The sequence below is a fragment of the Furipterus horrens genome, unplaced genomic scaffold (assembly GCF_987537825.1).
Source record: "Furipterus horrens unplaced genomic scaffold, mFurHor1.1.pri manual_scaffold_12, whole genome shotgun sequence".
In the NCBI taxonomy this organism is placed as follows: Eukaryota; Metazoa; Chordata; class Mammalia; order Chiroptera; family Furipteridae; genus Furipterus; species Furipterus horrens.
The window spans coordinates 88220008-88234361 of NW_028327182.1; the positions used below are offsets into that span (position 1 = coordinate 88220008).

General features: G+C 44.1%; 1 protein-coding gene across 1 annotated transcript in view; it reads left to right on the forward strand.

Moving 5' to 3' along the window:
• Nucleotides 1-11037: 11037 nt before the first annotated feature.
• The window catches only part of PDGFRL (platelet derived growth factor receptor like), a 39131-nt gene continuing 35814 nt past the window's right edge, over nucleotides 11038-14354 (forward strand). Inside the window, exon 1 of the mRNA XM_090258256.1 lies at nucleotides 11038-11164. Coding sequence (XP_090114382.1) covers nucleotides 11110-11164 — 55 coding nt within the window. The 5' untranslated portion in view covers nucleotides 11038-11109. The remainder of the gene's footprint in view (nucleotides 11165-14354) is intronic.

Here is a 14354-nt window from a genome sequence, read left to right on the forward strand (position 1 = left end):
GGGATTTTTTTCATCCCCCATCCCGTAATAGTTTAGTACTTATAATCTCATTTATTTTTAAATGGCCACACTAAAGCCATTCATACATGCTCCAATATTCAATAATAACCCATCAGTGGTTGGGAAATAAAATATTTTGGTTAAATACATGATTATATAAAACTTTAGGCTAAAAAAATAACCAAATTAAAGCTGTAGAAGCACAGCAACCTTTATGTGATGAAATAATTTGTTTTTAGATGTAGGATTCTCCAATGACTGTATTTTACTCTGTAGGGTTCTCTAATAGTGGACTATTTATCTGCAGCATGATTTGCTTCTCGTGGATTATTTTTCTTACAAACCCTTAAGTGGTCCGCTAGATGAAGCTACAGGCTCAACACTTACGTATATATGGGTTACATTCCCAGGACAAGTGTTACCAGGCACCCTGATTGACCAGCTTAATCCCAAAACGAGGAAAACATTTCTGACGTCTCTTCCAAGAGATCGGTTATTTTATTGATGCCATTCAGATACAAGTTGCAATTGAATGCTCTAACCAAGAGTTCGTTGTGATTAAATAGCAAACAAACAGGTAGAGAGCCTGAGTTTCTGGCCACTGGAGCAAAGAATTCAGTACTGACATTCCACTACTTCCAGGGTGTACATAGTAAACTCTCCCAAGCTGCGGATCCCGCTGGAGAGGAAGGGGTAGGCAGGCGGGGGCGGCAGGTGAAGGATATTTTTAAGGACGGCAGGCAGGCTCAGAAGTCCTTGCTGTCATAGCCATGCCTGAAGACCCCCTTTTAGTCCTCTGTCCATCTAGAATAGGCCCTTCACGCGGGGCACCTGAGGAATTTCATAGGTGAATACTTAACTCTTTTATTGCAACAAAATCAAGAAACTTATTTAGAATGTGATAGGCAGCTAACACTGTTATGCCCACTGTGTTCAATTAGGAGCAGAATTTAGTTAAAAAAATATTTTTCCACATTGAAACACTTTGCAAACACAAATATCTGGGAAAAGATGCTTTGTCAGTGACTGTTTCTCTCTGTGAAGACTCAAATGTGTGTCTCTGTGAGTGTATATAAAATATATATGTACATCTGTGTATTTCACATGTCAATGTAGAAGTCAGTTGGGTTTATGATGGGCTTTGGAAATAATACCATTGTGTGGATTTAAAAAAAGAACCCAAACTGATGTAGAGAAAATACAATGTTTTATATTGATAGGTATGCTTATATAAAATGTTTAGGTTTTAAAATATTTTGAGATACACAGTGATTTTATATATATAATATTTTCTATAGATAGGTTCTTTAAGAAAGCTGTATTTATAACGTTTCTAATATGAAATCACTAAACTCTAGTACATTGTAACAGGTGCTCTCTAATCTGAAGTGGAGTGGGGTTGGAGACCCCTGGGTGTTCTGTTGACTTGTCTCTGTGCCACCTTCTCTGCATCTCTGTCTTAGTATGTCTGGAAAAAGCCAGTACTACCAGATCGGGTACCATATCCCTGTTCCCACACTTGAATTCATAACCTTTGAAACAAAATGCTGTTTTTACTTTCTTAGGATTACCAAACTGTTTTTTTTAATAGATTTGACTAGTAATTAATCACACTCAAATAAAACTCTCTTCAGAAATTAAATATATGTAAACACATCCTCTTAATTGTGATTGCATAAAACAGCTTAAATTGCTTTTTTTGCACTAGGAAATACATTTTCATAACATTTTCAGTGAAAAACTTCTTATAATAGCACCTTTATTTGATACTCTTTTAAAAGAGAAGGTGGTTTTCGAATAGCCATATGAAGACTATCCTACCCTACATTTAACAAGGTACTATGCAAATTCTGCTTTTTAAATTATTGATGAGAAACTTATATGAGAGCTTATAGATTATTGCATATTCACATTTTCCTCAGAGATATAAGGGAAACTAAGACCAAAACGTCATTTGGGATATATACATTAAAGCTAAACTAATGTTGATATATATAAAACTTTACTATTATCAATCATAGTTGATGGAAAATATCTGTTTCAGAATTATGTTCCTTTAAAAGATAAGAGCTTCTCTCAATTTTTCTGAATAAAGATTATTTAAATATTTTAATAAGAAATTTTTGAATTTCATATTCTGTGCCACTTAAAAATCTACCTGAACCATTTCATATGTTCTCTTCAAAGAAAGTTAACAACAGGTGCCTCAAGATCAGTTTTCAATTTTAAATATTAGTCAAAATATTTTTCAGATTATTGTTAACAGTATTTTGGATTAGAGTCTATAGCTACCAAATTACTTTCTAACGTTGTTTGAATGCTTAGCAAGGAGAATAAGGAAAAGTAATTGCCCTCCAGGGAGCAGGTCATTCTCATCTTCTGTTCTCTTAACTTGGGCGTGGACTGATATTACAACCCACGGGAGAAAGCGGAGCCCAGATTCTGGCTCTCTCTCCCCTGCTGTGTTCCTCACAGTGTCCTCGGCCTGACTCCTCCTGGCGGGCTTCAAGTTAACACCAAAAATACAATTTCCACTGAGTTTTAAAGGACTGGATTATATATCATGGAGTATTAACATTTACACGATTAGTGTGAATTTGGGGTGGGGGGATTAACTGTTTAATTTTACTAGTGCTAGTGCCAAAATTTTTTAAAAAGTGCCTTCTCTATACAAGATCTACTTAAGTTCTCTAACATGTCCTGAAACACCAAGGGAAAAAGTGCCAAAGTTCGTGTAGTACGTAAAGCCAGCCCAGGTCATTTTTTAATGTCAATTTGAAAGTAAAGCTGCTTAGCTTTGTTGTCTAGCTGTTTTTTTCCTCCTTGTATAATTATGTTTAAACATTTTTTAATGGCTTTCTGTTTTCCAAGTTTTGAGAGGCCGTCTCTGTTACGTTGGTTTGATTGTTGAAGTTTTTGTAACATTCATTATTGTCTGTATGTACACAGTTTAGTTTTACTGATTTCAGACGCATTGTGTTATGGCTCAGCCCAGTTGGCAACCCTGTTTGCTGGGAGCTTGTACTTAGCTTCTGTCCACGATGGCTGAAGCCACTGCCACAGTCTCCGGCTTTCAGGAGCTTCTGCTGACCACTGGGGCCCTGTGGGGATCAAAAACCAGGACCCTGGGCTGGTTCCAGGGCCAGGCACCCTGCAAAGTGTGAGCATCCATAGCTGCCCCAGTGGGGTGGGGTCTCATGATGTTGGGGGGGTGGGGGATAAGAAAAGCCTTCACGTGAAAGTAAGGCAGTTTGGGGTCCTTAACATCAGTTCCAAATATCCCATGAGAACATCAAGGTGAATGATGAGGACAAAGCAAACTCGGTGTTCCCTGAAAGGCATGGCTGCTTCCTGGGGCCTGGCTCAGCTGCTGTCCCCGCCCCTCCACTGACAGCCTTGGGGCAGAGAGTGCAGGGGCCACGATTCAGTTCATACAGACCCTCCTGTCTCCACCGACAGAGCAGTTTCTCCGGCCCCCGCCTGGGTGACAGGGTCCTGGCCTTTGGTCTCCACTAGGGTACCTGGTTGTCTCCCTGCTTTATTTTGTTATCATTGTCCTCAATAGAAACTGTTGAGAGAGCCCCAAATCCTGCAGGAACTCTGTCTGGAAAAACCAACAGATACATCGGACTCGCGCAAATGTAAAGATTTTTGTCTAGTAGGTGATTTTAAATTTAAATGTTTTTAATGATAATCGGTGTTCCTTTTTACTTATAAGGTTGGATTATTTTTTAGAATTTGTAATAAATAAAAACTATTGCTGCTTTACCACTGTAAAATAGGCTTTCTAATGTGACCATGTATTTTTTAAATAAATTTTAATACAACTTGTAAAATAATGTAGTACGCATGTGTCTTACACATACCAATGTATACATTTCACACATATGTCACTTATACTCCTCCTTTAGTTTGGGAAACTTTAAAGTTCAGAAGTACAGTATAATCTAAATTGAAAAAAATATATCTTTAAGAACACTGGTTAACCTATGACTACCCAAGTCCTAGGAGATAGAAGACATGTCTTCACATATCCTTGATCCTCATGGCACAGTCCACATGCTTCTGAGGGCCTGCCACTTCAATTGCTAATTAATGGACCGAGCTCTTTGGCATCAGTTTTGTCTCTGAGAAGCTCCTCACACGTCCCCGACCCAATCATAGCTTTTAATAATTGGTGTTCGGTTGTGTGTAACTAAGAAACATTTTTACCGTAGAGTGAATAAATATTTACCAGTTTCCACCCTCTTTACCCTCTGGGAAGGAGGAGTCAGAGGGCTTTCTGACATGGCTCAAGTTATTTAAAATTGCAAATCTCTTGAGTTAGTGTGTTTAATTTTGGAGTGCCTTTGTGCATGTACTGAATTCCTATTGATTCTAGTGAATTGGAGGGAACACCATGTTGAATTTTGAAACTTTAATATCAATTTAGCCAGCATTGAAAACTAAGCTAAAACAGCCACGTATTTCCCAAATAGAAGCCTAAAACCTCGTCTATTATTGGCTTGATTAGGATTGCTACTAGGTTTTGCTGTCCCACCTCTGCTCTGGTACCATGGGATCCCATGAAAAAAGTGATGTCCCTGGAGCTGTGTGGGGCTGTGGGCCCCGCCAGGAGCCCCTGGGGGCAGGACACCTCCTCCTTCGTGTTCTTTAAACAAGGTCATGGGTAGACTTCCTCTTCAGGCTAAGGGCTCAGGGCCAAGGGAGGGCTGAATATGCTGATAAGACTCCATCTGTCTGTGTGGACAGAGTGATTCATTCATCCCATAAAAAATTTCTCAAAAAAACTTCTCATAGACATACATAAGTCATCCATTACCACATTTTTCTCAAAGTAGGGTCAAAATATGGGGAAAACTACGTAAAAATAAACTCAGCTCAATGCTGATTTACTTACTTGAACTGTTTTAGTAACAGATTCATAGCCAACTCTTAAATACTTCTAGTTACCAGAGATTTCAGGTGTCATAAATCCCGGTTAAAGAATCCTTGTGACTCTGCCAAGACTGGAGCAGTCAACGTGCGGAGGAAAACACAAGACGGGCTGCACTGCCTGGGAGGATTGTACAGCTCGGGGTGGGCTCCTGTCTCCAAAACAGTGAATAAGCTCATTTCTGGGTCCCGGTTCCTTTAACCCGCGAGCACTACAGCACTGCTGTGATTCACGTTTCTGGGATTTCCCAATGGCTGAGATTCCAGGCCGCCATTATCTTCCCCACCTGCTCACCGATGCCTGACCTTCATGCAAAGGCCAAGCGTTTCACCGCCTTGGTAGAAATCAGACCCAGCGTCCAATGGTCTTGGAACTGAAACATTGTCTTAATCCGGCATTAGGTTGTAAGTGACTAATAGAAAGTGCTTTGTAAAAGCAAATAGACTCGGATATTTGAGGTAGGAAGGAGGGATGCCATTAAGTAAAGAAAAAGCAAAGGAAGGAGAAGGTGAAGGTTTGAAGTCATTTACATTTTAGCTTAGAGTTGTCCCTCTTTCTCAAGCCTTTGGAGGCCCTTGTCATCAATGGACGGGTAATGCATCTTTACAGTAATGTGTTTCCTGGAGCTAGGCAAGTCATTTCTTTTGCCTCATCTATTTTAAGGAGGCCAAGGTTCTGAGGTCCTTGCCTTACCCTGTGCTGTCCCGTGGTGAGTGTGTCGGGGAGCATTGGAAATGTCTCCATTTCTGTTAGAATGAGAATATTTAAAACAATTAAAGTTAGCACCCCTAAAATCTTGAAACATTATTTTAAAAAATATTGGTGGTATTTCTATAGTTAATCAAGAGAGGTTAGAAAAGTGTATTGGAGGGATGAGGGAGATGCCCAAAATATAGATGGTTTTCTTGTTTGTTTGCTTTTGGCTTACCTAACAAATTCTTGATGTTATTCGCCACTTTGAAGCAGGATACAAAGGTCCAAGGAGCAGAGGAGTAGGATGATTTTTCAAGACTTAGTAGTTTTCACTGCCCTTAATTAAAAGGGATAATGCAAGTGCTACATATAAAATAATTCACAGGCAAGGAGATCATGACGGAAGTACTGGAATTTCACTCCGGCCTTTGGTAACTTCAGGGATGGCAGCGGCTGCTGCTTATCCTTCATCAGAGACTCACTGTGTACCAGCTCTTGCTTCTGAAGGGAAGTGAAGGAAATACACTTTTTATAGGCCTACGTTGGCAGGTGCATCCGCTTGCACCCCGGGATCGCGCTCACTTCTCTCTCGCTCCCCTTTCCTGACTTCTCTGCCTCCCCTCCACCACGCTCCTCTGCTCGCCAGCTCTGCGTTGGCTGAGCCAATGCCAGGGGCTGCTGGCTGCGCTCTCCAGAGGAAGGTGGTGATGCACAGCCGCTCAGACAAACCAAGTGTGACAGTGGTTTCCTGGACACTGAATTTAAAGGGGCATTTCTGCTGATTCGGGGAAGCTCAGACCTCTGACCAGCGCCATCCCTGAGTCAGTCTGTGCTCCATGAGGTCCCGGGCCAGAGGATTACAAACACTAAATGCTAATTAACGTAAGAGTGGATGGAGGGAGCAGACAGGTAACAGTTAATAAAGAAAACACGGGTTTTGCAAGTAATATCATTTATCTAAAAATCGAAGACATCATCTAAAAACTATGGAAAACAATATGGTGGCTACCAGAGGGAAGCGGCATGGGGGGAGTAAGGGGTCAAGAGGTCAAATATATGGTGATAGAAGATTTGATTTGGGGTGGTAAACACAATGCAATAGAAAGACGATGTATTATAGAATTGTATGCTTGAAACCTATATAATTTTATGTAACAATGTCGCCTCAATAAAAGATACAAACATACAAAAATTCAGCATGCCTTAGGAATCCAGGCTTCAAGCTGTATCTGACTTTGACCTGTAGGACAATGCTTATTTTAATTGGCTCATATGATAGCAATGGTTGGAGAGAGAATGGAAAAGATCAACATGAACAGAAATTCTACTAATGAAATTCTTTCTTTCTCACCCTAGAGACAAAGCAAATGGGTTTTCACGGTGAAATAGAACCTACAAAAAATACAGCATTGGCAGTTTCATTTTTCAGATTCAGAGTCATCATGGAAGTGTCTCCTTTAAGAATAATAAGCCTTGTGACGAAGCAGTTTCATGCCTTGGAAAGGTCCTGTATTTGTTGTGACCCTTGCTCCCATGCTAGCCCACCATCCTCGTTCTGGAGGGCGGCCGTGATGCCGGGCTGCAGGCTGCAATGCCTAACCACCAGAACTGTATTCTCATGGTTCTGGAAGCTGGAAGCCCAAGATTCAGATGTCAGCAGGGTTGGTGTCCTTGGCGGCTTCTCTCCTTGGCTTGTAGGTGGTCAGCTTCTCCCTGAATCTTCACATGAGCTTCCCGCTGACCTGTGTTCAAGTTTCCTCTTCTTACTTACAAGGACAGCAGTCAGATCGGATCAGAGCCCAATCCGCTAACCTCATTTTAACTTAATTACCTCTTTAAAGACCCTACCTCCAAATCGGTCACACCCTGGAGGTCAGGCCTTCATTTAAACTGGGGGGAGGGACACAATTCAGCCCATAACATGAACCTAGGATAGTTTAGATACTCAGATTTAGCTAAAGTATACATGACATAGAGGAGCTTGGGAAGTAAAATTCCAAAATCATTTTCTGTATACCACTTAGTCTGCAAGTGTAATGGGGGAAATTTTATTCATAGCAAACCAAATAAATAAGCGGGCAAAAATAAGAAACAAGCCTAACAAGTAGCAAGCAAGACTTACATAGGAAAAACATGTATCTATACTCACATGTATGTATGTACACACACACTGAGTCCATATTCAGGAAGCCTAAATTTAGCTAAAGTGTACTTGACATAAAGAGGCTTGGAAGTGCAGAACTCCAAAATTGTTGTCCTAATTAATACCAGCATTGACCAATTATAAAATATAATGGAAGCCCTGGCTGCTATGGCTCAGTGGATTGAGCGTCAGCTTGTGAGCCACGTGTCGCTGGTTCGATTCCCAGTCAGGGCACATGACTAGGTTGCACGTCAGGTCCCCAGTTGCAGGCGCGAGTGAGAGGCAACCACACAGTGATGTTTCTCTCCCTCTCTCCTTTCCCCTCTCTCTAAAAATAAATAAATAAATAAACAAACAAATAACTAAATAGTTTTTTAAAAATATAATGGGAACATAAAAGTAGACTTCAAAAAACACAGCTATATAACATTATAACACCCCTGGATGGGAAGACTCAATATTGTAAATACATCCATTCCTCCTGGAAACATAAATCCAATGCAGTCGTAATCAAAACACAGTTTGGTTTTTACAGAGATTGACAAGCTGATTCCAGATGTGATCTGGAAAAGAAAATTTACAATGACAATTAACAGAAGAACAATGATGGGGGTGTCCTTGCCCAAACAAATAATAAAATGTACCATAAATCGGTACCAATTAATGCAGTGTGGTGTTTCTATAGGGATAGAGAGATCAATACAATAAAATAGACCACAAACAGACCCATGCAATTTAGTACACACTAAAAGTCAATTCAAAAAGATGGAAAAAGGACCAATCCCTTCACAAATGATAGTGTGCTATTGACCATCCAACTGGACAATAATATTAGATGTCTAACCTATGATACAAAAAAATGTACCTGTATGTATAGGAAAATGTATTTAAAGGCTAAACATGAACAACAAAATTATGTAAGCTTGAGATGAAAATATAAAATAGTTTTATAATTTGAGGCAGAGAAAGCCTACCAAAGGGAGTGTAAAGTCAGGAAGTCATGGGGGAAACTTACTGAAAAACCATAATTACTTAAACATTAGTTGTAATTGCTTGAAGGAACGCACCACTAGCAAAACTAAAACAGGAGCAAAAGGTTGGAAGAAAATGTCTGCTGTATGTGTAACATCCAAGAGCATACTAGCCAGAATACATTAAGATTCTTTTAAGACAATAATGAAAAGAACTGAATTTTCAAAAATAGGCCAGTAGAAATGGGGACTAAAAACACGCTAAGGTGCTCATCCTAAATAGTAAAAAAGAAATAGGAATTGAAAGAGCATAATTGAGGTCTCCTCCCCTCCACCCCCCACCTCCCCACCCCCACCCACGGGCGGTGAACTCTGGAGTCTGAGCCTTGCTGGTGAGATTATATTGGGTCAGATATTTTAAAGTTTCATTTGAAGACAGATCTAACTGCTGGAGAAAAGTGGATTGAGGCACAGGGAGAGGCAGGGAGGCCAATGAGGGGGCTGTGACCACAACCCAATCAGGGAAGATAACAGCCGGAGCCTGGACAGGGAAGCCAGAGATGATGGCAAAGAGGGACAGACAGACCAGGCAGGACCTAGCAACTGTGAGGCATGACGAACCCAGACTCCATCCAACACAGAGTGACCCTTGTCAGCTTCATGGGGTCAGCATGAAAAGGGATCTCAGTGCCGAGCAGCCCAGGCAGATTTAGTCATCCTGTGTGTGCTCCTGGAGTTCCTTGCTCAGAATGCTGCCTAGCATGTGAGTTTAAATAGTTTAAATGCTTGTCTCCAGGCCAATGTCCACTCCTTGAAAGTAGGAATGATGTCTTAACCTTTATATCCATAATAATGAATACATAGTGAACACCTAGGGAGCTCAGGGGAGTTGTGGGCGTTGTTCAGAGCTAGTGGCAGAGGCAGGACTTGAACCTTGGACTTCCATACTCCCAGGCAACTGTTCTCTCCCCTGCAAAACTAGGCATGGTGAAGCTAGGACCAGGGCTGGCGATGGAAGATAGAATTCTTGGTTCTTCAGGCGTGAGGTGGCCGCTAAGCACTAGTGTGTCTGTTGTAAGCTGCAGCATTGTTTCCCTTGGGTGTTGCGAGAGAAGTCCCTTCCTGTTATTAGTTGTAACGTTTCAGTGGACCGGACTGGAAGGGAAGCCCTGCTCCCCACCTGGGGGAAGACACGGGCTTGCCTGTACCGCGAACTGCTTTGCTCTTCGGAGTGTGCAAGCTCAGAAACCTGCGATGGCTCCCTGCGGGGAGGCACGCGGGCGCCTGACGCCTCCCCCGCCCCCGCCCGCAGCCCCAACTAGCGGTTCAGTCTCCTGTCCCACTTTACTCCCACGTGCATCTGCCCTTCCAATCCGGCCGTGGAACGCGGCCGAGCCAGTTCTGGCTGTGCGCCTTAGCCCCCGCTCCCCGGACGGTGGGCGGCCGCACCGCGAAGAGGACTCGCTGCCCGGTGCCCTCCGCCTCTCCAGATTCACGCCCTGCTCCTCACTCCTCTAACCTGCACTCGCCTCCCGCAGCTCCTCCAAGATTCATAGCAGTTACCGCACAATTGGGCTTTTATTTAGATTTCGGTTTGCAAGGCTTCTTTCTTTTCATCGTAATCGCAGGACGAGCACACAGAAGGGTCCGAGGGGAAGAATTTGCTGGAACAGAGGAGCCTCCTGGCAGATACTACATTAGGAAGCAACGCAGGGCGCCGATCTTAACGCAGAACAGGTGTGTGTGTGTGCGTGTGTGTGTGTGTGTGTGTGTGTGTGTGTGTGTGAGCGTGATGCGCGTGTGCGTCCGAGTGGGGGGACAGGGCGGCGCCGATGCTGTTGCTTGGATCTGCTCTCGGGCAATGGGCTTGTTCGGAGCACAGGTGATAGACCTCCTGGCAAAGGAATAGTTAGGGGACACCTTTTACAAAGCATTAGGGCTCTGCCTGCGGTTCAGTGGGACCCCGTCGGTAGCCGCAGAAGTGCGCGGGGCCTTCTGGAAGTTGGTAAACTTGAGAAAACGCCTTGGAGAAACGGAAGGACTGGCGCTTAGCCCTTCCTCTCCGCGCAGGAAAAGCGCTGCGCTTCACCGCTCCGCCAGGGGGCAGGAGAGGTCGCATTGCACAGAAAGAAAAAAACATCCCAAAACTTTTCCCCAAACTGTGTTCTTCCTCATGAAACCGAATCCTCCAGCTGTGGCGGCCCAGGCGCCCGCCCCGACCCGCCGCGGCTCCCGCCCCGAGGCGGCGCCCCTCGCCCGCCGCCGCCCCTTGCGCCCCTGCCCGCGCCCCTGCCCTCGCCCTGTGCTGTGCGCGCGCCTCGGACCCGCTGTCCCCAGCACCTTTGCCCCGACCTTTCGCCCTGAAGATGAAGGTTTGGCTGCTGCTTGGTCTTCTGCTCGTGCACGAAGCGCTAGAGGATGGTGAGTGATCAGAGTGGAGGTTACAGGTTTGTGCCCCGACTGCAGCCGGGATCCCCCAGCCCTTGTCCTCCGGCCAGCTCTTCCTCCAGCTCCTGACTTCCCAAGGCTGTGCCCTGGCGCCACTCCCTGCTGCGTGCACCTGCCCCCTCCTGGTAGGGTCCCCTAATCTCCGTCTCTCCACCTCCCCTCGGAGCCCCTGGAACGGTGGCAGCTACCCCGACTCTTAGGTCCCCACTAGGAACACGCCGGCGCTCCCAGAAAGCCCTTGGCTGGCAAACCGAGCATCCCCAGCCAGCGCCTGGTCCAGCCCCCAGTGTCAACGTGTCCGTCTGGGAGGTGGCGCGGAACGGTGGCCGGCTTCCACCTTCGAGCCTCCGCGTTCGCTCTGGGATCTCTGCTTTTGAGGGCGGGTGCCACCTGAGCAAGGCAATTGCTGGTTTGGGGGTGGGTTTTTTGTTTTTTTTTTTTTGCAAAATTCAAAGTGTCCTCCTCCCCACCACAGTCCTGGGTTTGTTTCCTCTGCCCCTAGGGCTTGAATCCTGCAAGATCTGCTGAAGTCTTAGACCAGATATTTCTATGGATTAAACCTCAAAAGAAATCAGAACCCCACAGCTGTTAATTACACTTCCTATCTAAGTGGATGGGAAAACAAGAACATGCGTTTTTTCTACAGCCTAAAGGCTGTTGGTGCCTCTGTACTTTTTCCAATGTGTGCCTCTCCTGGGCCCACCCTGTTCTCTAGACTGACAACCACAGGGTCAGGCTTTTTTTTTATGTGTGTGTGTGAATGTGTCATTTATACATAGGTCTATGTCTATATCCCTATGACTATTAGCATTTAATTGTCTTGCTGGCTTTGTTATGTATTCGATTCATGTTATTTATACAGTACATTTTGCATCTGGGTGCACCCTGGCATCCTGAACCCTCCTTGGAATTCCTCAGCTACAGCCACAACTTCTGCTTAGTTTTTGGTTGAAAGGCAGCGGTTGCTGTTACGCAAACTCGCACGGGAGCCAGCTCAACCTGGCTCACATTTTACCCACTACTCAGTCCCACGAAACCAGAAGCATTTGCCAAAAAATACCACCTTCTGGTCTGCAAAGTTCAGGACGGCGGTGGGGCTTGAAGCTGAGCCTGAGGATCCTTAAGCTTGGCATCCTGCAGAATAAAATGTAGAGAATGTTTCTACTCGGGGGAGCAGCAGGTACTCTGTGCCCAGAGGAGCTGGCAGGAGCTCACATCGCAAAAGGCGATCCTAAAACGCTTCTGACTGCTAAAGTGATGGAAGTGCAGCATTTGGGGTTTTGTCGTTGTTGTTATCTTGATATTATTATTATTTTCTAATAGGGCAGGAGATGGCCAGAGAAAATAATTTCTAAGAGCCCACTCACTTGATTATACAATTCACCCAGATGCCTGCCTTGGAGTCTCAGGAAACAGCGTCAGCCTGTGTCTCCTGGATTTTCCCGTCAATGTGTGCCCAGACCGTGGAAACCATTCCAAACTGCCTGAGTCAGTCACCTTCGCTTTAGTGAAATGTCATCTATACGAGCAATAAACATTTATGAAACAATCAGAGAAAGTTAAACACAGACTAAATGTTTTGTAAGAAATAATTGATCGATTTTTAGGTGTGACAATAGCACTGTGGCTTTGTTTTGAAAGTGTATACTTTAAAATGTGTAGTATAGACAATGATTAAAATATCGAACATAGAATTAGAAAATAAATCTGCCTCATTAAGTTATATAACAGTTTCCCTAAACCTATTAAGGATGCTTTTTCTGTTCTGAGTTATGGTGTGGCTGGCTGGGGCCAGGAACGGGCCAATGAGAGTGCCGGGCTCTGATTGGGAGGGTGGGATATGGTGCCTGGCCCATCGCAGACACCAGTTCATGACTCAGTGTATCCCACTGCGTTTCCATTTTTCTGGTCACTCCTAGGAGAGGCCTTCTGATAGGAAAAAAGCTTCCTCTTCAAAAGTGTATTGGGTGTAGACGGCTGTGTGTGCCTGGCCTCATTTTAACCCAGTCACATTTGCCTGGCTTAATTCTAAAATGCTTTATATTTTTCATCATCAAAGTAATGTTTTTTCTCTTCATAAAGATTGGGAGCTTGAAGGCCACATATTACTCTTGTAACATGAAAGTGAGGCATGAAAATGTAATTAAACAGCCTGAGATCCCACCTAGCGAGGCCATAGCTCACAGCACCTGACACTCAGCATTTGTATGGAACGTGTGCCACTGTATTTATTGATTGGTGCTGCTGTTTCCCATTAAATATAAAATCGCAGGCACTTGCCAACTTTTGATCATCTAGATATTTTATCCAACGTCAGGAGCAAATGATGAAGCATAAGTACTGATTTGCTACTGCTATTTTGATGCTCTTGATCAGTGCTAATTTGATCTTTGGTCTAACATGGGTTTATTTGGGATTCTGGGAGAAGTTATCTTTCTGGGGGTACTAAGGAGATTCATTATGGTGTGATGGCAACACAGCAAGATCTCTGTAAGGAAAGCAGCTCTGATGACCGTTTTCCAACCAGGACTATTGTTTTTCTGTCTCAATCGATTCCTTGGAAAAAGAGGGTAAAAATACATTCAGAGTTCTTGTAATGAGAGAATTGAAAAAAAATTCTCATTGTTGACAAGTGTGAATCATGAATGTTTTGAAGCATTTAGTACTTGGGCCTGTGTGTTTGACATACAGAATAATCTCTGAACCTTAGACCCAGGAAAGAAAAAAGTTTGCAGGCGTGCTAGGCAGAGGCACGAGAGAAGTCTCATGGATCCCTGGCTTCTCCTGCACTAAATTGTAAAGCCTTTCCTCTGTGGCGCCCATGATCTAACGGGGAGGACAGATGAAGAATGAACAAGCAAAGATTAACTTCAGGAAGTGATAAGTGGCGTGAAGAATCAATAATCCGGGGGTATGAGTGTCCTAGGGCCGCTGTCACCAAGTCCCACAGACTAGGTGGTTTAAGACAGCAGAACTTCATCCTTGCACAGTTCTGGAGGACAGAAGTCCGAAATGAGGGTGGCAGCAGGGCAATGGCTGCCTCTGACACTCTGACCAGTGTCCTTCCTGGCCTCTTCCAGCCTCAGCTGGTGGCCAGAGTTCCTTAGCCGGCAGCTGGGGTACTTCAACCTCCGCCTCTGGGGTCACCTGGCCGTCTTCTCCC